The 25,470-nt window shown below is 25.9% G+C and overlaps 1 protein-coding gene across 1 annotated transcript in view; it reads left to right on the top strand.

The window, feature by feature from the left end:
- LOC112597458 (potassium voltage-gated channel subfamily H member 8) overlaps positions 1 to 25,470 on the top strand; it is a 125,131-nt gene that overhangs the window by 75,438 nt on the left and 24,223 nt on the right. Inside the window, exons 6-12 of the mRNA XM_025343517.1 lie at positions 16,731 to 16,910; positions 17,603 to 17,802; positions 17,897 to 18,146; positions 18,691 to 18,998; positions 20,450 to 20,619; positions 21,930 to 22,038; positions 25,110 to 25,467. Of these exons, the coding sequence (XP_025199302.1) occupies positions 16,731 to 16,910; positions 17,603 to 17,802; positions 17,897 to 18,146; positions 18,691 to 18,998; positions 20,450 to 20,619; positions 21,930 to 22,038; positions 25,110 to 25,467 (1,575 nt within the window). The remainder of the gene's footprint in view (positions 1 to 16,730; positions 16,911 to 17,602; positions 17,803 to 17,896; positions 18,147 to 18,690; positions 18,999 to 20,449; positions 20,620 to 21,929; positions 22,039 to 25,109; positions 25,468 to 25,470) is intronic.

Below are 25,470 nucleotides of genomic sequence, written 5' to 3'. Positions count from 1 at the left end.
AAAACTGAATTCATGTAATAATATTTCTAGGCACAATATTATTATAGTAAATTGTTAAACATACAAAAAAAAAAAAAAAAAAATGAAAATAAAATAAAATATGAAATAAGCTCAATATTATTTTTATGATAAGAGTAAATTTTTAAATTGGTTTTAGATTATTTTTATTATCCTTGATATAAATATTTTTTCATTTTAATTAAATAAAAATATTGGTGCTACAAACTCTTAAAATATTTTTTAGAGGCATAAACTTAAAAATGAATTGTTAATTTTATAACCTAGATCGTAACTTGTTACGTTATAAAATAACAACAATTTTCATTTCATTTTATTATGTTTTAACTTACATATTTTTTATTAAATGCTTAAGTTTTACTTCAATATTACACAACTATAATTAGATTTTTAGAATTGTTTACAATTAAGAAAAAAAAAAAAACATTTTTAAAATATTCTCTTTTAGATTTTGAATTCTTATACAATTTATTTTTTATTTTTTACAGTAATACATCTTATTAATATTTTGAATTTTTATATTTTAAATATGCAATATTAAATAATATTTTTATCTTTGTTTAATTTTTCATGCACTCGTAGATAATTTTTTATTTGTTAACCATTAATTTATAATTTAATAATTTTTCAAAAATATTTTTTCTAAATATTTTTATTCGTGTAAAACAAAAAATAAAACGGCAATGTTCATTATTTGTTTTTTTTCATTCAGTCATACAACATTTTAAAATAATAAATTGTATAATAATATTTGTATAGTGTTTATTTAAAAAAAAATAATATTGAAGTATTAAACTCTTTTCAAAGAAAACTATACATGTATGTATCTATATAAAAGTAGCCGCTTAGTGGTGTAGTAAAATATTAATAAGTACTCTCTGTTTTTGAATCTGGGAACATATTTTTTTTTTAATAATATTCAGTTACTACATTTTTTCAATGACCAAATATTCAAAAAAAATCCTTTCAGATAACCTTAAAGATTGTGTACAATGTTTATTTAAATTTTTTTTAATGTATTTTAACTTTAAAATCACTTTATAAAGTTATTTATGATCGATTTACCTTAATGTGTATTTTTTACAATGTATATATAAAATAAATAAATAACAAACATTAGTAGTAAGTCTTTTATAAAATAACTTACATCGGATGAGATATGAAAGAAAGTTCTTAAAAAGTTGTTTTATTTTTTCTACTTAAATTTAAAAAACAATACTAAGTATTTAGATAAATAATGCTGAAGAAAGATAAGACATTTAATAATAAATGTTTAAACATAAAAATTATTAAAATGTAATATTTAATAGAATTTTTTAATTAAATACCATTGTCAAATTAATAAATTATTGTGTTTTTGAAGATCAAACTTATTTGTAAAATTGTATTCACTAAAAATTAAATGTATTCATGCGTGAAATGTTTAAAATTGTGAGCAAAGTGATGATTATATTGGCTTAATAAATTACCAACTGATTTTATCTGCTTATTTCCTAATATTGATGAGATGGTTTAATGTCAAATTAAAAATATGTATAATTTGAGTATTGAAACAAAAGTATTATCTGTCTTTTCATATTCTTATTTTTGGAAAAATAAATTTCTCTAAAATATAATTTTAATTTCTCGTCTATGTTTACAAATAACTAGTACATATACGTATGTTAACTTATTCCTAAATCTGATACTGCATATATTTGATAATTGGTATTAGGCATAACTCGCATAACTCATGATATATTACTTTATAACCACTATAGTCAAGTTGGAATTAAATTTAAGTTATTGTAAATAGTTTGTACTGAATTTAACGAGATAATCTATTCCAATATTCATATGTTTTTACCCAAGTTGGTATTGATGAACTTAGAATCAAACATAATATATCGATAAGATTAACGCGATTGTTTCACAACTGTTACACAATGTGTACAATTATAAACATAGAATAATATGTGCGTCCTTCATGTATTATTGGTAATATAGGTACTTTAGTTACTTCGATTTATACAAATAAATATAATTTATGATAGTGACGATAATATTCACATTATATACAGGAAATAACAAATGGTATTCTTCATAGGTGATTGCATTTATTGTATAAATTTAACTATATGCAGTTACAGAAATTTAAAATAAATCATGTTCATGTGGCTGCATCTGAATTGGTTTCCATACCTGAAAACTGAAATCTTAATTATTTCCTGATAAAGACTTTCAAAAAATGCGAAATACTACTATTTAATACTATAATAACATATTTTCCGTCATTATAATTATATATAAAATAGATTGCCATATTTAGTAATGCATCAAAATAACTGCGGACTGTACATATATAGTGATTGAATTTGTGTTTAAAACTTCTTGAATGTGGAATTTATATACAGTGAAAAAAATAAAAATCTTATAGTATAAAATAGTTATAAATTTGTATTTCAATAAAAAAGCTATAATTTTCAACAACCTAGGGCCCAATTCGGATATACTCTTTGTTACAACCCGGGAACCAATAAAATTCAGATATACCCTTTGCAAAAATCCGGGAACCAATACGGACGTGCTGGTTGATATTGTCTCATTTTATTGCAATAATGCATTTAGAAGAAATGTAAGTATTTAAAACATTAGTTCGAGTGTATTTGTTTAATGTGGTGTTGCGAATAAATTCATCGTACCATATTTCATTAAACTCTATAACTATTTATTGAGATAAATATGGTAATTGATGTGCGATATAATTCAAAAGAAAATAATCGTTATCGCAATAAACGCAAATAAATATATATAAATATATATATCATAAAAACGAAATTGTTTCTGTATAGAATTAACAAATTAATTAACACGACCAATTGTGGGAAGGTAGAGGCGAGAATTAGTGTTGAAGCCCAGATAAAGATTACAATGTGGCTGGTAAGAAAAAAAATAAAGCCAATTTGCCTAACGATTAAATAAATTCGCGTTCAACGTTATTACGATCGTTCCGAAATTAAACCAACGTCATCATTAAGCCATTTTGCAAATTCTCAACACGGCGAAACGGCATTACACTGGCGTCCGGATTTATGCGCGTCGTCTGTTGATCGTTAAGTACAACGTGCGGACACGGAAGTCACGCGTAATGAATATCAAAACACCAGTCACGTGACATTTTTTTTTTTTTACATACAGCAAGGCAGACTGCGATATGCGTGCGCGAGTAGGTATGTGCAATATATAAATATAAATATAATATGTATAACAATGATGATAGTATAACGATAACACAATCAAATAAGATGTGTTCGATTGGTGGTAAAAAAATTTAATCTAATTACTACGCGTGTAAAAAGACGATGATAATAATAATAATAATAATAATAATAAAACGGCCGTCGAGTACGCTCACGTAAACGCGTTGTGTACACAGCCACTTATTTCGTCGTTTTCACCTCTTTATTTGTGTCCTCGGCACGTCTTTACGATTCGCATCACTCGAGTTACAATGATAATGGTAATAACGTCATGTCCGCAAAGAATACATTTGCCCTGCAGTAGTAAAAGCGCGTGCAGTGTTAATTTATATTATAATATTATAGTTGTTACTGCTGTATAACACTTCGCACGCTGACCGTGTCCAATGACGTGCGGTATTATATGGCCGCTGGGGTAGAGGATATGTACCTTTGTTGATTAATATAATATATATTTATATCCATGTACGTGTGGACAACGAAATGCATGTACTTTGATAGGACCAACGCGTGAAAGTGGACTAAAATTAAGAACACGCAGATTGTGGAAAAAAACATATTTGCTCAGACCTCCCAGTTCTGCTTCACCCGATTATAAACGTCACCGAAACATCCCTCGTCCGCAATAAAACATACTCATATATACGTGTATTAAATTATCATACAGTCCGCACAGGGAGTGCGTAATATACATACGTATAGTAGTAGGTATAATGTAGTCACGAAATAATTTCTACCTCCAGGACGGTGGCGGGACGGCGAGGCCTCAAGGTGGGTGGTGGATGGTGGGTCAAATTTCCGACCGTGTCCCCAGCGGACTGTAGGGACTACCGCGTCGTTTATAATAGGACATGTCGTCGTCGTCACTTAAAATTTATACGTCACAATTTTATTTCCTCTTAAAATATTTTTGATCTCATTGTGCAGGGTTTTCGCGCGCGTACAATGTAAGAAAGCCTTTTAGAAAATCTCTTTGGTTAACGCTTTTGTCTCTGCCTCCGCCCGTCATTGTCGACCGGCAATACAATAATCGACGCGAAGGCTCTTGTGCGGATTCAAAGGCGAACGAGCAAGCGTTTGTCGCGACAACAGGACAAGAAATAAATATCGATTCCCACACGGTGCATTTATTGCAATAACATAATAACATAATAATAATATAAGTCCTATACGACTACATCACGTGTATTATTATTATTACACTTGGTTAAGGATTTTTTTCGATTTATAAAACGCTACTAAAGGAAAACACGCCTTTGTCTTTTAACCACATGCGTTTTTATAATGTATTATGTATCTCCTCCAATATGGTTGATTCCGAGAAAAACAGATTTTCTTTTCGGATTTCTAGTTTTTTTTTTTTTTTTCATCGTTAAATCCGTGATACAAGTTAATTATGCGTTACATATATTTTTTTCCGTGTACTCACTACGTTGTTACAAATGTACCTACAATAATATGCATTTCCATATATAATAGGACTACAGAAACATTATTTTCTTTGCTGGTACGTTGAATTCATTTTTCTGGTTAGAACTTATAGATTGATAGCCGATATTCGTTGAGTAAAATATAATGTAATTCATGTTTTAGCATAACATTTTTACACTTTTTTTTTACATTTTGTTATTTTTTTATGTTATTTTATTCTATGAAGTTTATACGATTTACGAAAGCTTACGTTTTTGAGATTATGTACTATATTACTACGGTTTATTGTCTCATAATATTACTACTTACTTGTAAAGTAGTATTTATTATCATTACTAATATTTACTCAATATTTCTCGATACAGATATTGTATAAACATAATTTATATATTTAACTCAAAATACATTTTATTAAAATTATTTACCAAATTAAATCTACAGAATAATTATTATTTTAGTTTTATTGGCCATAATACATTATTTAAAATATCAAATTATCAGCGAAAAAAAAATTAAATTTTTTTAATAACTTACAGAGAGTTTAAGCTTGAGTTCTATGTTCATAAAATATATTCTAAAAATCCAAATAATAAATCCAGGAAACTTTAATTAAAAATCTTAATGGTTGTATTATGTGTATTCTTTAAAAATATTAAAACTGTTAATAATGAAAGATTAATTATTACAAGTCGTTTGATCATTGAAAATACCAAGGTATGAAAACAAAATGAAATATATATTTTTTTTAAGTTACTCAATAATATACTTTAATTTGTATTTTACACTTAGTGCGTATTGTATACGAGGTGTAGTAAAATGTTATTAAATGAACAATTCATAATTAAAAAAAAAAAAAAAAAAAAAAAAAAAATGAAAATATTTCATAATTTAAATGTTTACTATAGTTGTTCAATAACATGAGAAGACCCTAACTTAAATATGTGTTATTCAATTTATATTCTTAACAATATAGTATTTTAAATATAAATTCTTTATCTATAAAATTGGTGATTAATGTTATTTTAGTACTTTTTTCCAATTAAACGGACCTAAAGATATTGTAGATCATAGCATGCAATTTTTACTATTGTTATAACTTTAAAATTGAGTTTTTCTTTTTTCTTTTATACAAATTCTGTGATATTTTATATAATTTAGTATATGAATTCATCGTATTATACCGGAATTATAGTTATTAAAAAATATTGTATGTAATTAAAAAAAAAATAAAATAAACATTAGGTACATTTTAAACTCTATTTTATATGATATTATTATAGCTTCAAAATAAATGAGATTAAACAGTTTATACACTATTGTTTTTCAAAAGAACAATAATCAGTATTATTATATAGAACATATTAAATTAATACAACAAAAATCAATATTAAAAATAATTTATTTATAAATATTCTTAATAAATAAGATATATCATATAAAATATGTCTAACTAATTAGAAAGGGTCGCGTTAATAATTGAAACGACAAGAGGTAGAGTTCGCTAATGTCGATAAATATCAGTAACATGTTTAACATATTACATTGATATTGTGATAATAAATGTTTATTTTCATAATATGCAGCTATAACGTTGTAGTATGTCCAAGTCATATATTAAATACGCGTTCTTACATGTATATAATATATTATATATTATATTATCTTTAAAAAACGATTTAAAAACGAGAGATATAACGTGGTACGTGTTTATGCCTTATAACTCGTTATTTTTGTTCAATTTTTTATTTTTTATTTTTATATAAATATGAAATTAAAAAAAAAAGACTACCTTCAAACTACTATGAGTGAATATTATAAATCGGTCACGTATCCGATTCGAGTTGACTAACGTAATAATATGGTACTGCTAAAACGGCTGGGAAAATTATGCATAAAAATATTATGTCTAACTACACGTTGTAGCTGTAGTATACTAATATTGTTTGTTTGTTATAATATAATAATATGGTCACTTAGTTTTCTTTTAATATTATTCGTTTTAGTTTGAATGTAAAAGTAATAAACGTGTTCGTGATTCTCAAAATTTCGTATATCTTTCGAATCGTTTTTGAAGAATGTTCAGGGTGACTCGTTTTTTATACTACATTTTTATTACAAAACAATAAACGACAAAACGATAATACTAAAGAACTTTCAAGTCTGAGTTATAATCTTGGGTGTCTGAGTAACGTATCTCTGATTCTACGCTTAAAGCAAATTATAATATTATATCGTAGAATATTACAGCTGCAAGTGTCTATAAATATTCTTCAAGTCGTTGTAACAAGGCTTTAATTATTCCTGATAGTAGCTTATCAAAGTACATCATAAACATTGGCGCAGTAATTAGAAATTATTTTGGATTTTAAGATAAGTGTATGGCTAATGAAAAATATACTCAACTGCATATAAAATTGTATTTTTAATTAATATTTAGTTTTACTTTTTTACATCTATTATAATAATAAACATGTCATATTTATTTTATTTTATTTATTTACGCCATACGGCTTTTAGATTATAATAATAATGAATATAGGTACACATATTTATAGATATACAGATAAAAATAACAAAAAAAGAAAAATTAACTTATAAATTAAAATATATACCTAATATTAAATAACAAGTTCTATTAATATCTTACATTGATGCTGCTAATAAGAATGAGAAAAAAAAAGTAAATAGTGTATATATATATATGTGTGTGTGTATTAAAATTATAAATATAACAAAACAGAAACCTATATGAGAGGGTCATTACAACTTGATCGACTGTTAACAAGAGACATAGCTCTTCTTAGAAGATCATTTTCTAAATAATTTTTCTCACTGAAACTAAGTAATATGGATCTCGCGATCAGGTAATTCCTGGAATGCGAAAACCTATTCTGGATAACAAGCTAGGTGAATCAATTGCACTAGAAACTAATCCATTTAAAAATCTAACATCATTCATATCTCTCCTTTTGCGCAGATTAGATATATTAAGTGCCATTAAGACAGGTTGATAATCATGGGGTTCATAATTGATATAATAATTAATAATGTTATTTTTAAATTTAATTAGACATTAAGTCAAAAATATGTATAATAATAGAATGATATTGTTATGGTATTATTATATTATATATTTCAATATAATAATCATTATAATCCAATGTACAATCTGCTTTAATAATAAATGTATATAGGTAATATATTTTCATGATTTATATTTTTAAACATCTATCAATAATTTAATTAATTTTATGTACCAAAACTTAAGAAAAATCGCTTATGTGAACTTGTTAAGAAGGCAAATTGTGTATATACATATATTATCTATCTATATATATATATATGAATGTTTATAATTATGGAATACGTATTAACTATTGTATCATTACATACAAAATGTTTATATTGACCATTTTATTTAAATAATAAGGATTAGAATCAAATCATGTTTTAAAAGGAAACTAGAATCTATGCTTTAATACATTAAGCGTTTTTCAGGTTCTATCGGTTATAGCTGCTTATTATTGGTTAAAATTATAGTTTTTCGGTGCAAAAACAATAGCTCTTTTTAAACGAGCTTATCTTGACAATTCATATTTTGTACAATAATCAAAGCGTGAATTAGTTAGTCCTGAATGCGGCACTTTTCGACTAAAAATACTGTCGGAAACATTTTTTTTTTTTTTTGTAATATTTATTCTTTTAATGACTTATTTTATGTATTTTAAATGCTTTATGTCCACAAAAGTCATTTATCCAAAGATATATAAAAAGTAAACAAAACGTTGCTAGAATTGTATACTTCACTTTAGGGAACACGTTTTATCAGAACTTTCCATTTATTTGTTCGTTTTCGTTTTTGTTTTTGTTTTTTTATAAACCACACTTTTGTTTTACGACCGAGATGCTTTAGCATCCCTCAACATTAAAAAATCAATTGTTCAGATAGATGGTTGACGGTGTTGGTAACGTCAATTTACATCACTCTCACCTCCATCATTATGTTCGAGTTTCGATGTTTTTAACCAAGAGCTAAACGATTTCGAGCATATCAAGTTTATACACCACCATTGTCTAACTTCTAAGTGCGATGGGGGCTATCTTTTGGTCATTTCTAAACTCGTCATCAATATAAACAGTTTTTTCTATTTATAAATATACTTTATTTGATTGACTGGCTCATTCAATAATTGAATGCGTCAATAAAATAAATGATTAGATGTGTGTGCCGACAGCTTGTGGATTTTTAATATTTTACACATAGGTCGTTTCTCACCGATACGCCAAGTGCCTACATCGTTTTTATATTTTACGATAAACCTAATGCCACGGGCTGGTGAAATCCAAAATTCTCAGATATTATAATAATGCTATTTTCCCCTAGTTTTATATTATATTCTATAGGATACAAAAAATGCGAACATAAAAACTGAACCTCAGCAGTCTATGGTTTAAAACATATATTTTATAAAATATATTATTATGTCGGAAGTGCCGTGGACTGCACTTTTCTACTTTATAATAACATGAGTGTCTACCCTCTAACCGTGTACGTGTATATTATATAGTATATTATACTATGTATGATGTTGATGTAACATAAAAAAATTCATAGCTTTTTATTATTATTATTTTTAAATATTCCCATACCATGGGGTATACGTATAACATTGTACAAAACGGTTCAATATTGGATAAAATAATAATATATTGAATTGTAGTATAAATCTCAATTTAGTTACTTTTCGATTTTATGTTTAACGAATGAGTCTAAATTTTTAAACGAGTAATGGTATGCACGATTCTTGCAGTCAATATTGGTGAAGTACCAATGTTAGCAGTAATTTTCAAAAAAATCGGACGAGAATTGCATGCATTGAGCGCTGATGAGTAACAATCTATAATAATTATTTTAGAAACTTTAGAAATATTATGTTTTTTATTTGTCATTGTTTTGATCTGTTGACAATTTATTCTTTTGATATTTCAATTGTATTCTAAATAGTTCAACATCAATTGAAACTAAATATGTCAATTAATTATATATTGTTTTTATCACTGTTAATTTAGCTTTAATGCTTATTTATACTGATCATGGTTCTTTAAACTCAAATGAGTATAAAACACAAATTAGGAATTTTTAGGTTATCAATCAATGAATTCGAGTAAAAAACACATTATAAGCCATAAATACACGTCTAAGTTTTTTTTAAGTTACCTACTAGTTTTATTTAAATTTTGTTTCTGATCACCAATTCTATATATTTTAAAATGTTTTTAGTTTTATTTCTGAGTATAACTACTTTAAATTCAAAACATTTTTTAACTAATGATGTTGAAATTTCTGTTTTATTTTCAGTTATAAGAAATCCTTATTATGAGTTTGTAAATTTGATATTTTTTTGCAATATTATAAATTATAGAATCATAAATTTATCTTTAAAAAATGGCAGTAAATAAGGGCAGTTAATTAGTTCTGGATTTTTAAAGTCCTTCAATAAATACGTTTCTGATTACCAACATCTTAAACGACAGAAGATTAAATCTTTATTTTTAAAAACTTCCTTAAAAGTTATCTTTAAAATTATAACCAGTGAAATCTATGCTAAGTATATCATGACGTACTAATTTTCTAAATAACAACAAACTATTTTTCGTAACAAAACAATATTTTAAAATAATGAAAAGTAAAAATAGAACTGTATAGAAAGACGTTGTTTTTATTCATTTTTCACATAAATTTTCATTTCAACTTCAGTTATGCACTTATATTTCCCGTATTTTACATTATAATTTTTTTAATTTCTAAATAAAACAATAATTTATGTTAAACATAGTTTGTGATCCAGTGACTTATGTGATATAACACTCCTGATTTTGTTTACTTCAATAGAATTAATATAAAGTTTGAAACATGAATAATTCATTGGAAAAACAAATAGTTGACTCAAAGTTTGTTGCAATAATACAACGATTTATTATACTTATAATTTCACTGAAATGACAATTTTAAGGGTCTCTATATCACGTATATGTATTTATGCTTATTGTATAAATTTAGTCTAAATTGATTCTTTTAACGGTATTTAAAAAAAAAAAAATTTATGAATCTAAAAAATATTAAAATACATATTTAAAGAAATTTAGAATAATTTTACAAGTCTAATATTAACGCAGTGCTTTATTATAACATTTTTATCTTGAAACTACTTATTATGAAAACAACTCATTTTACATTAATATTTATATAGTTAAATGTTCACATAATAATGATGAACAGATTCATGTAAATTAATAATTGCATCATTACTCTTCACTCGTATTATACATAAAATGCATTATATATTATACATAGTTAAATGAAAAACAATAAAATCAATTTAAATTAAATTACCAGATTAAAAAATGTAAGTTAGTAAAAATAATAATAATAATAATTTTTCTTAGTTCTTAAATAAATATTTGATTTTTGGTTTATCCAAAAGTCTTAAAATGTTGTTTGTTAGTCAAATAAATTATGTTTACGCCTCAATTAACTCAATGAATTGTAAAATAAACATTTTATAGTAATAAAATTATTAATTTATTCTATATATATATATATATACAAAGATGAGCAAATAATAATTTACGAAAAAAAATATAAATGCAATGACATGATAATGTTAGAACAATGTAGTCGACTATTAGATTCAAATGAACACATAGCTGCTGCAGTTGTTTTATTCTTATGCGATTCAGATAAAAATTTATCATCATATATTTAAATTAATACATTTGAATGCAATATTCATTGTTTATTATTTTTTTATTGATATAAGGTGCTTATTATTTGTTGAGAGCACTCCTTTTGAATGTATGACTTCAACCGTTGATTTATAATCAAATGAGTTCGTAGAGTTTGAATTAATTTCAATACATTCTATATTTATTAAAATCTTTGTATTCATACTAAATTATTTTAAATTGTTTGAAAGTATCTTAAATATTTAATATTTTAATATGACCACTATAATAGTTCATCATTGTTATTAAATTGTCCATATGAAAACTAATAATAGTCATTTAAGTACATTATTTGTATTAAGTAAAATCAGTGAGTGGTTTATATTGCGTTTTATGCAAGGGAATTATCGTTCAGAGTTATTGTAAAGTATTATTATTATTTAATTTAAAATATTTAAAAAATATTTAAATTGTACACAAAATTATTGTTTGATATTTTTCTGTCGTTTATAAAAAAAAAGCTGTTTAATACTTGAGCGAAAGCACATAATTGTGTATATTTTAAAAATCCTATGTTATAGGCTGATATCAAATAAATATAACTATAATTAATCTATAAGATATAATAAAATTATATGTATATTTTTCAAAGATACTCAAACACTGGTAGTCCTAATATTTCTCAAGTATAAAGAGTAAGCTACCTGCTACTTGTTGCGTCCTATGATAAACATTTCTTGCGAATTACAGCCGACCATTTTTGGGCTCATTCAAATTTCTTTAATTTTTTTTTTAAGAAATTTACTCAAATTGTCTCCCGATTTTAAAAATATCATACTATTGAAATTAATGTTGTCTTTAATGTTTATCCTTTTTTAGTAGAATTGACTTCAATAAATACATGAATCCAATTTCTAGTTAAAATATAATTTAGTAGAATATTAAACATTGGTTATACGGGTACACGATGATGTGTTAATATTACAATAGATAATTATATATAATAAAAAAAAAAATAAATAAAAACTAGATTAAAATGGTTAAAATAACTATTAAATGTTAATAAAAAATAAATAAATAAATAAATAGAATATTACATATTAAATATTATAATGTTTTATTCCTAAAAATATTTATTTATAAATAACACTACTACATAATATATTAATAATTGTCATAAAAATAATATTTTTGAGCATAACTAAAATCAATAAAATTATCAATATTACTAGTATATCCATTATTGATAAAATGTATTGATGAATTAACTTATAACTCATGTAAGGCCATTCAAATACTCACATTTTCGTCGTTATGGGTCTTATTTGAAAACAAAATTAAATTTTTAAATTTTTTTTTGCGAATAAATAATTAAATTCTTGTCATCTAGTTAGATACTTAATGAAGGCTGGCTATTAACAAGTATCCTCAGTCCCTTAATTGTAAAAATCAAAAATTTTAAAACAATATTATGTGACTATTTAGCTCGACTTTAATATAAAATAATAATCTAAATGTTTTAATTTGCATGACTTATTTTCTTTTACAAAATCCAATTTATAAGAAAGAGTACTAAATTATATATATATATTTATGACATTTCTTATTAAAACTTAATATTTTCTAAATTTGTTTACCACGAATAATTAGCATTCAATTTCTGAGCCTAGTTTTGAAATTTAATTATTAATACTTAGTAGTTACATTAAGTGGGTCATTAACCATTTCTTTTGAAAGTAAATATTATAGTTGCGCATTTTATTTCACCCTCGGGTTGGGTGTATTGAAGTTGTCTCCGAAAAAACCTGGAGGTAATTTCAGTAAAACAATATTACTTGTTTAGATTTGAGAAGTAATTCATGTTCACCCACATTTTTTAGGGTACAAACTAATTGCGGTCCATATTTTTCTAACGTATTTACGAATTGCAAGCTGTTTTTATTTTTTCAGGGTAGTATACACTAGCCAAATATAAATTATAAAAATAAATTTTATATATTATGGAACTTCATTTTACTTTCCTTTTTTTTTTTTTTTTACTGACTGTAATATGTATAGCATCATAAGTATTATCATGTTAAAAATTTTATTTCGCAGTTTTTATTTCAATATATTATGTATTATTATTATTTTTAAATTTATATTACCTATAGCACTGGTAAAAGTTTGTTCTATTAATTTAAAATGTTTGTTATTGACTTGTCAATAATAAAATTATCAGTGCCGGATTAGCGTATAGGCAAGATAGGCACGTGCCTAGGACTAGATAAAAGTGGTCATCAGAGAGTGCTACTTTTTTAATAGAGGCACTGTCAGTTTAACCGGGCGTTTGTGGCAAATGTTATTAATATATTATATTAATATAAATATTATTAATTTTAAATACGGTTTTTTGATTATGTTTGTAGCCTTAGATCATATATAATGGATGAAACCATGTCCCGATATTTTGAAGCACATATAAGCGATGAGTCTCGTAATGAAATATGCTATCTACGCATGTCCATGTCTGAGGAAAGGTTAAACGCTTTAGCTTTATTGAATATTAAAAATGAACTATTAAGGTCGATCTTAACCTGGAACTGGATAAAATATTATAAAAAATTGTATTAAAATAATACCTATATAATTAAATATCAATAATATACTAAACTGTTGTAAATGTCGACTGTCGTTATTATATTCTTTATCGAGTAGTGATATTTCTTATTGTATGATAGACAAATCTCAAGTATGTAAGCATCTTTACGTTTCAAATCGATGTGGTTTTCAATATTAAAATAACGTATGCAGGTACGTTTAAATAAGTGAAATTAAGTGAAATTAAAAGTTATATATTTAAAGTTGCTTATATTTGTTTATCTTTTTAGTTAAACATTTTGTGTACGAGACGAACAACTAAACAATACCGACACTAAGATAATAAGTAATAACTATACAATAAAAAACACTATAGTAAAATAGATTATAATAATTATAATTGTAATTTTTTTTCATTTTTTGTTTTTATACCTATCACACATAGTACAATTGTGTAATTTCAGTATTATAATCTTTCAGTTTATACATTAACTTCTATTTAATGAACTAAAAGTCTAGAAAGTAAAATTTACAATCCCGGTTTAAGACTTTAGCGGCTATTACTTAATCACAAATCCCGTGAATGTAAAAATAAGTATTAATATTTAAAAAAATAAATGACAGCTGAAAACATCATTGTGTTTTGCAATGACACTGTGATGTAATGTAACATACAACATGTAGGTTCACATACTATACCGTTTTTTATTTACCATGTCAATAAAAATAAAATATAGTATATTAAATTTTTTTTTTCTAAGTTTATCTGAGTTCGTGATATGTCTTATATTAAAAATGATAAAAAATAAAACTCGCTTACTATGATTTTAATTTAACAACATCGTGGACCCTAAACTTGTTTGAGCGAGGTTTTCGTTGTTTTTATACTTCAAAAATCATACAACTCTAACGCAAATTAAAAGATACGATCGAAACTGATAAATTCAATTTTAAGTTTTGCAAATGTAATTACAATCGGCCAGTCCTGTGTAATTTAAGCATAATATATTTCACGATCAGACGTAGAGCGGCTCGTCTGCGTTTGAAAATTCAACTACGATGCTCTGGGCCTCTAATAAAACCTCTGACACAGTAACGTCACGTTAATGTTTGTGTGTGTGTGTATGCGTATTTGAGTGTGTTTTTGTTTGTTTTGTGGTCTAAAACTTTATCAGGGAAGAGAGTGGAAACGTTAACATTTTTAATCATGTGATTCATCATGTTACTTAATAGTTATTTATTTTGCACAAACAACGTGTGCGGTACGTACATTAATACAAATGCAATAGAAAATACAAGAACCGATGACGTACGTGTGCATTGGACGAATAATATTTATATTAAAACTACGAAAAACTGCATTATTTTTCTATTTACAAAACGACATTACATCGACGGCAAACAAAAACTGTATTATTTAGAATTCACATACATGATATATATATATATATATATATATAATATATATATTTCATTTTATTACGAGTTTTATATAATATTCAATTGTATACATCATTATACTAAACATTTATAGGAAGAGTCTGTTCTGACTCCAACTCGGTTATAATATTTAATTGAATTGAATATTTATCTTTGTAAAATATACATAGTATAATATATTATACGTCCTATAAGTTATATTTTACTTTTATACTCGTATGTTATATAAAGGAGTCTATAGCACTTGATAATTAATTTATCGTATAACCGTGTTTATAGGTATATATTTAATAGTTGAAAAACACTAGAAAATATATTAAAGACATTTCTTCGGCGGGCGGGGTCAAAATAATACTAAAAATAAAACGTTAAGTAATACGTAGTAAACTACATGTCGGTTTTTCAATAGAAATTATTCATATAACAATCAATCTATGTGATTTTATTCCAAATTGTATTCAATCGCGTTTTTTATTCTAAATTTAGGCAAATTTGTATCGAATTTATTAAATACAAATAGCTTTTCCACGAAAGTGTCATGACTTAGTAGTATATTAAGGTATTTATGATGTAAATTAATTTATGTTTTCTGCAGCTTTTTTCGTTTGTTTTAGCATGAATTTCTGATCTTATATTTTTGTTTGCAATAATATGTGTATTGACTGAAATTTGTTCAATATACAACAAAAATAATTATGATAAAGTTTTTCAACATAATTTTTATTTGACATAAGTTCTTAGTCATTTATTACATTTAAAGCTTAATACATCGAGAATAAAAAACTTATATCTTTACAGTAGTATAATATTAAATTCCCAAGCAACTTTAAATAATAATAATAATAATGTGCCTTTATAAAACCAATATTTCTTTAGTCAACATTACCAAATATCATTAATAATTTTAATGGGATTCATCCCTTCACGATTGTATGATTGCACTTAAATCTTATGGAGCGTAAATTATATTAAAAAGGAATTAACTCATAAATATCCAAATTGTATTTCTAAAAGGGAAAGCATGTTTTAATTAATCGGCTTTCATCAAAAATTTAAAGTATTTTTTATCAATATGTATTTAAGTCTCAAAATCTAATCTAACCCTTTTTTTAACAGGTAACAAAAAATATATGCTTATACAAACACAATATTTATTATTTATTATTTTATAATATAGTCAAAATGCTTATAACGCAATAAATTATCAAAAATTTATAAATAAAATCTTACCTGTAGTGATACCCGTTTATTATATTTAACATCAAACTAATCTACTACTTTAATTTGTGATCGCAGGATGGATGAACACACTCGCAGAACGTCTCCATAAGGACGTGGATAATGTGACCCACTCAGAGGCGTACATAACATCATTATATTTCACGTGTTCTAGTTTAACCAGCGTCGGGTTTGGTAACGTTTCGGCTACTACCGGTGCCGAGAAAATATTCAGTATCATCACGATGCTGATTGGAGGTAAGTCATAATCACTAAAATAATATACCAAAACATTGTTTGTTGTTGTTGACATTAGAATGATATTGTTATTGTCACTCACACAATTTTATTTAACTGTATTTTAGTTAAAAAATAAATTATACTTTAAACTAGTTTAAAAATGGCCACTATAATTTTAAAATTATTAGATACAGGTGATTTTAGATAACTCAATGTTCAAGCAAAAACACAAATTAGGGTAATTAACAATTTTATTTTATTAAAAATCAATTAAGTGTCATGGCGTCTGAAAGAATATTTTTTTTATAATTGAAATATCAAGGTTATAGTTACCGAAAGTTGATAGTACCTACTTTATCCTTTGAACTTATTTTTCTTTTTTATTAATAAGTTGAAATCGTGTTTATAGATCTAATATAGTGTACGCATAATATTCATAACCAATATAAACATTGTTAAGAGTAATCATTCGTTTAATTTATGTTTATTTAATTATCTTGTATAAATGAAGATTTAAAAAAATATATTATTTCTTCATTAAATAATTCTGTAAGTTCAAAAAAATTGTTTTAATTTTCTTAATTTACTAAAAATTAAATAATATATTATTTTTTACATTAGATTTGCTTCTTAACTAATTCAAGTATTTTTTAATACATTAACTTAACTACCTTCGGATGTATTTACTTAGCTGTGTTAAATTAATGTAGCCCTGATGCACGCGGTGGTGTTCGGTAACGTGACGGCCATCATACAGCGCATGTACTCTCGACGGTCATTATATCAGAGCAAGTGGCGGGACCTCAAGGACTTCCTAACGCTACACCAGGTACCCAGCGAGCTCAAACACAGAATGCAGGACTATTTCCAGACTATGTGGTCTCTTAACCATGGCATCGACATACACGAGGTAATTTCTAGCGTAAATTTAAAGTGTTCTTCACTCTCATCCCGACCAATACCGTAGCCGTTTCGCCCATTTTAATCGATAGTTTTTGTTCCAGACGCTGAAAGAGTTTCCAGAAGAGCTCAGAGGCGATGTTTCCATGCATTTGCATCGAGAGATACTGCAACTGCCAATTTTTGAGTCCGCATCACAGGGCTGCCTGAAACTGTTATCGTTGCACATCCGGAGTAACTTTTGTGCCCCGGGTGAATATCTCATTCACAAAGGTGATGCGCTTACATCCATCTATTATTTATGTAACGGTTCCATGGAAGTCGTCCAGAATGGCATGGTCGTCGCCATTTTAGGTAATTTATACAATTTTTTTTTTAATATTGTGTATCTAAATTGATTGCCATTGGCTGAGACCGGTTAATGAAATGCACAACACGCAGAGATAAATTTTTTTGTATTTTACAATAATTATTTATATCTGATATCATAATAAACGTAGGCCCGTATGCAAAGGGATGCTTAAAATTTCCCCTCCATTGACTTTTTTCGCTTCTAGGTTATTAATCGCAATTGGTTAAATGAATTGAAAAAAAGTTTTGCAAGACTTAAGTAAAACTCTCGAAGTATAAAGTATGAACTAAAAACTATAAGTATCAACATTCTTTATAAAATTAAGAAATTAATATAATTATAATTAATTTTTTTACAACACTATTTTTTCTTCTACAAAGAAATCCTGCGCGCAAACCTATTTAGAATCGATTACTTATTTAACGAATATTTATACATTGGTGTTTAATTAATAAATTGTTAATGGCAGATTTCATTATGAGACTCTCGAGTGTAATAGATCATTGTGTTCTCTTATTAAGGTCAAACTAAATATTATATTTACAGGTAAAGGTGATTTGGTTGGATGCGATATTAGTATGTGGCTGGGTCAAGGTAGTGGTTCAGGTAATTCGGGCGTTGTCGCTGGTGGTGGAACCACCGGTGGCGGTGCAGGAGGTGACACGGTGGTCAAGTCTAGTTGCGATGTCAAAGCTTTAACTTATTGCGACCTGAAGTGCATTAATGTGCTAGGCTTGGTAGAAGTTTTGCGGCTTTACCCAGAGTATCAACAGGAGTTTGCAAACGACATACAACATGACTTGACGTACAACATACGTGAAGGATACGAGGCCGAAGTAATTAAACCTCACAAAGTACATATTTTGTTTTAATTGAAAGCATAATATAATAATATTAATTCTTTACTAACTATAATATGATATGATTTTCTCATTAATAGCTATTATGGAATTAACAATACGCTTAAATTGTTCATAGAATTAATAATGTTAAGAGGATGTCACACACTCGCTTTTTGAAGCTGTGAAAATTTTAATAAAATATTATGAAAAACTTCTAATTAATAATCAACACAGTATATTAATGCTATTATTGGGAATTTCATGTTTTCATGTTTATCAGTTACTTGCCAAAATTAAACACAAAAATTTACTCTGAATAAATGATTAGATGATTCATGAATATTTTTTTTTTAAACTCTATTTTACTATCTCTAAAAAATTTAAGACAGTCAAACATAAACAATTTTTGATGGAATTTAAAAAAATAAATTACTTGACATAATCAATATAATTATTCGTAAAATAAGATAAAGAAAACGTTTTTCGTTTTAAAATTTAGGACTAAGAACTTCAGATTATTAATAACTTGAAACCATTTTTCAGTATAAAGAGCTAGTGTGTGACGGGTGGCAATATATTTTAATAATAGTTAATTTTTCAAAACTTTTAATGGTCAATTATTATGCTTTAATAAATTATGTATCGAATAAAATGAATATACCATAAGTACTTTCAAGGTCGTATATTTTTCCTTTTAATTTATTTAAATAATATTTTTGTAAGAAAAAATGTATCAAATTAATTAAATCCAACTTATTTATACATTATAAATTTAAAAATATATACGATTTATAAAGACTTTTTATATCTATTATAAACTATTTGTCCAATAGTTTGTTAATGATTAATATTAATCAGTAATTTTTGATTGCTTATCATTTTAATGAGTATTTTTTATTTCATTGGAATATGTTGCACAATTATTTTAAATACTTAAACCTTATATACACCTACTCCTAAATAATTAAAACTAAAGTACCTCAAAATAGGTTTTACAAATAATGTTTAGTTTTAGATTGTTAAATAATTTAATTTACTACAATAGGTTATGTATTTACTTATATAATAATATGCAAGTTATTTTATTAATATTATAAATTAATTTAAGTCTTTGATACCAATTATGTGTAACGTAAATATATAACTACTTTATGTTACGCACGTGATAGATAAATAAACAATCAATTAACTAATTGGTGTAATAAATTAATCTCATAAAAAAAAAATAATAAAATGTTTGTATTTTTTGATAGTACTTAAAAAAAAAAAAAAAACGAGAAGACTTATAATTGAAAAAAATTGTATTTAAAATAATAATGTTTGAGAGCTTTTGACATTGTTTCTTATCATTCTTATTAAAATATATTACTAATTGCATTCCGTAATATTTATTATAACGAATAAACTAGCGTAATTCAATTTTAAGCTTTTTTTACCTTATATTTTGAACTTAATTTGCGTAGGAAATTGATCAAAATGGTATAACGACGTTAACGTTACCATCAATAAGTGAAGACGATGAAAACTTGCAAGAAGAATGCGACGGATCTCCAAAGTCACCTCCTTCTAGATCACCGTTGCACTCCAGTTATAGTCCTAGTAGACATAACCTTACTAAATTATCTCAAAACAGGTATACATTTTCAAAACACTATACTAGTAGAATAAATATATTAATTATGTAATTTTTAATTTTAGACTTAAGTTGGTAATTATAAATAATGGTCTATGTTTAATTATGTCCTAAAAACCAATAGTTTCATTTAGAAAAAAATTAGCAATAATTGCATAATTAAAATATAAACGAACAAATAATAAATACAGTTTTTTCTCGTATGTAACTGTACTTTTTTTGTAAAAATTGTAATCATTTTCAAAACTTTGTCAAATACAAATAAATATAAATTGGATGTAATTTTAATGAGAAGATCTAGATTTTTTTTTATAATAAACAACCCGTATTTCATAACTAAAGTTTTTAAGGAAATTAGATAAATTTCAAAATCGTCACTTAATTAAATAAAAATACTTACCATGAAGCATTTTCACATTTTAAAGAATTAATACTATATAGATGCATGCTATGTATCCTCTATTCATTACTAGTAATTTTAATTTATTTACTAATTATATATATTAATATTATTTTATATTATAACTGTTATAACATTGTTTTTAAACATGTTTTTGTAACAGAAAAAAAAAACTAAAAATATTTTTTTAAGAATAGCTTATAGACGTATTATCTATTATCTATCCTTGTAAATTTAGATATTTTCTACATTGTGTTTGACATTTTTACTAAATGTTTATATTGTTTGAAGTACAAACTTGAAATATCTTCATTTCAAAGACACTTTATAGTCGATAAAACGCCAACAGTCCATTAGAGTATAGTTGATCACAAGAAATATCATACCATTAATTGATAGTAAACTTTCACACTGTTAAGTTATATTTTCAAGGCTCCCATTAGCAGCTGTGAAAAGTGTTTATTTATGGAAGTTGTGATAAAATATACGAGTAAAACTAAAACTTAAAAATATTATCATATACAATATTATGCACATTTTCGAGTATATAAAATAGAATTATCATAATTTTATTCAGAATTTTACCAATACAAACATTTTTACTGTACTTTTATATATTATAATATAATATTACCTACCTATGTGAATTCAGTAAAATTACTGGAAAATTAACTTTTAAATGTTTGTCTTTTTTTCATGACTACGTAATTTTGAATACCCGTCAAACAGTTATACTAAATTTATAGTTTTCAATAATAGATTAAATATTATTTAATTACATTGTTATTATTTTATAGTACATACACATTTTTTTAAACAAAAATCAATAATCATAAAAATTAATTTAATTAGCTACGATTATATTTTTTTAACATCATTTTGATTTATAAAATATGTTTTATGCTAATAGATCAAGAACGTTGCCTCGAAGTGATATCGAACACAGAAAAGTCAATGTTGACAGACTGGACACGCAAGTTACTTCACTTCATTATCACGTTGCAACTTTAAGTCAAGAGGTAAATCATACAATACATACACATATAATATATACATATTATGTAACTAAACGCCTGTAATGAGTTTAAATCAAATTTATTTTATATTAATTAAAACTTTATAATAGTTATTGGTTATTAACTAATAAATATTTACCGGTAAATTATATAGCTATTAAAAAATACAATAGGTCATATAATGTGTTATAAAAATAAATATTTTCATATGATAAACAGTTAAATATCAAAATAAAATATTCTACTTAATAATTAGGAGTCGAATTAAAAATTACATACGTGTTATAGAAGTGCAATTGAACTTAAATTAACTTGAAACTTTTAACGAACCCTTATTAAACAAAATATTGATGAATAATTGAAATTAAATTTAATTTTGGTAGAAAAGTTATTCATATTAAGTAAATACAAAAGTAACTTTACGATGAAAATAAAACTTTTATTTTCTGGTAATATTTTTCTTCAATGAGTATTTGCTTTATTATGCACGTTTTGTATACATATGTTTATATTTGTTCATATTCAGGTATATATTTTATACTCGGTTATTATTTTCTCGAATTGTTGCGTATAAAATGTAACAATGTGCGAATATGATACACGGATTAGTTCTTTGAAAATGGAATTGAAAAATCATCTCGTTGAAACAACTTCAACATAAATTATTTATATTTTATGTACATAGTGCCAGAATTATATAGTGCCTGCCATATTTTTTTTTAAATTTATTATAAAAAAAAATCGGTTCTTTATACCTTTAAATTTATGTATTGGTTTTACATTTTACTTTTCGTCAAAATATATCCTTGAATAAAATATATCTATCGAATATATATTATTCATTTTTTAGGTATTCACAGTTAAAATATATTCTAGATTTTTATTTACAATTCATAAAAACAAATAGTGTATAATTTTAAACAAATAACAATTATTTTTAACATTTTAATGTAGATACAACTCTATTGTATATTTCTATCTTTTTGCATTCATGTATATGCGTCATTATAAGGTACCAATAACTATGTTTTTAAATCAATGTTATCAATACAGGCATTATAATATTTCGTTACAAATTATTAGCTAATGGAAAAAATTAATTTTTATCCATGTCTTAAAAATATAATATTATTTTAAATACCAACGTTTTCTCACGGTCTTATAAAAAAAAAAAAAAAGTAGTTATAATAAATTTCCACAGGTGCTTAAAAAAATCCAAATACCGTTCTAAATATGACAATAATTGTGATTAATAATGTATAATATCTAAAAAGCAAATTACCATTAATCGTACTCTTAACAACTGCATTATATATTTACCTGTAACTCATGAAAAACACACATGAAATTATTGTTTGCTTAGAATATTATTACTATACTTAGCTGACCGACTTAAGTAAAAACAAAAAATCTAAGAATAAAATGGTAATAAATTTAAATAAGTTTACAAATGTAAGACATAAGAAAAAAAATCGATTGTAACAGTAAATTTGCATTCTAATTTTAATGAATATTCTCAAAACTCAAGGACCTGTAAAAATAAGTTTTTAATTGTATAAAAAGAATTTCAACAAAATTGAGTAATGCTAAACTTTTATGGTATACACCGTTGTTTTCTCGCGGAAATCGTTTAGTCATATCGAGTAACTACTGTTTGCAAAAAAAAAAAAAAATAAAAACTGTAAATAAAGTATATTTTCAAAAAGTTAACCGATGTACCTAAATACTAAGCGCTTATAAATACAGCTGGAGTGGTCATAAACATTTGTTACAATAAATAAGCATCATTTTTATTTATGCACTATATTATCGTTTTAAACATCAGTAATAATAACAAAAGATAGTGTCATTATGTTACAATAAACAAAAGCTGTTTTATATTAAAAAAAAAAAAAGCTTTCCTAATGGTGGAAATAATATTTACTCGTACAATATGTGTATAAGTCATTTGTTGTATTGAGATAAATTTTATTTTTTCAAAATTATACCACACATACATAATGCATATAGTATATACATGGTCGAATTGATGTTATTAACGATTCATTCACTCTACTTTTTTTTTCATATAGTGTATCTATTCGTTTTGAAAGTAAAACATTCGATAATTAAAACAATAAAAGGCAGTAAAAAAGATATTTACATTTTTATATAAAATTAACAAATTATATTGTTATTAACTTTTACGTGACACTTCAGCTGTCGATATAGTGTTAAAAAAAAAAAAAATAATAAAAAAATAAATAGTTAATATTACGACAATACGTTCAATGTTATATTGATATTGTTAGCGACGATTATTGTATTTTCCTCGACCGACGTCACGCCGCAAACGCCGTTATGTCTAAGTATAATTATTATTAATACATATTTTTGTTCTGGTACTTCGGTGACGGTGCACAACTGCGCGATCGCCTTCGATTAGATGGACGGAACTAGGTGAATTGGGTCCGCGATAATTTAGGTTTGTTTTGAAAGCGGTAAGTTGAGTCCCGGGTATAAAATGGTAGTAGGTAAGTTGGGTCCCGGCTATAAAAAGGTAATAGGTAAGTTGGGTCCCAGCTATAAATCATTGGCGCAATTAGGTCTAAAATATTAAAAGCTTAAAACTTTAATATTCCATATTTATATAATTTACTTTTGAATAATTGTTACAATAATACGTCATATTGCATATTATATTGTAAAATTTGACGTACTTTATTATTTAGCTTATTAACATTTTTAATATTATTTACGCCACATATTGTAAAATTTGACGTACTATATTATTTAGCGTGTTGACATTTTTTTTTTCCGGTACACAATTTTTTAATCATTTATACCATATATTATTTATTGAGAACATAATATTATAAAAAACCACATACATTTTAATTTATACATTTTTTTCCGGGACTCGACTTACCTACAACCTTTTTTTTTTTCCGGGACCCAATTTACCGAGATAAGGTCATTTGGGACCCAATTTACCAATCCCGAGGTGGACATCTCCGATCCGAGCGCATAGGTCATAAGCCGCGTCTGTTGTACGCGTGTCGTCTAAATCCCAACGATCTTGTGCGGTGTTTCAGGTGAAAAACGCCATACACGCGCTGCAAGAGCTGGCGACGACCAGTTCGAGCGTGAGGCTGCCGTACTCGTTGCCGGCCAGGTCGAACCCGGACCTGCCGGAGAACGCGAAACGGTCGCAGACGGGCATGCTCCAGCGGAGTTCGTCGCACCCGCCCGAGGTGTTCGGCTGGGACGGCGCCGTGTACGACAGCCCGGCGCACCAGCCGCACCACCAGTACGGCCTGCACCACCTCCAGCAGCAGCACCAGCACAACCAGCAGCACCAGCACCACCTCCAACACCACCACCACCAACCGCACCACCTCGCGTACCAGCAGCAGCAGTGTCTGACGTATCAGCAGCACTCCAACGGCGGCGGCG

This window comes from Melanaphis sacchari, unplaced genomic scaffold, assembly GCF_002803265.2.
Source record: "Melanaphis sacchari strain LSU unplaced genomic scaffold, SCAv2.0 Contig41_pilon_pilon, whole genome shotgun sequence".
Classification (NCBI taxonomy): Eukaryota; Metazoa; Arthropoda; class Insecta; order Hemiptera; family Aphididae; genus Melanaphis; species Melanaphis sacchari.
This window is presented reverse-complemented; position numbering and strand designations above follow the sequence as displayed.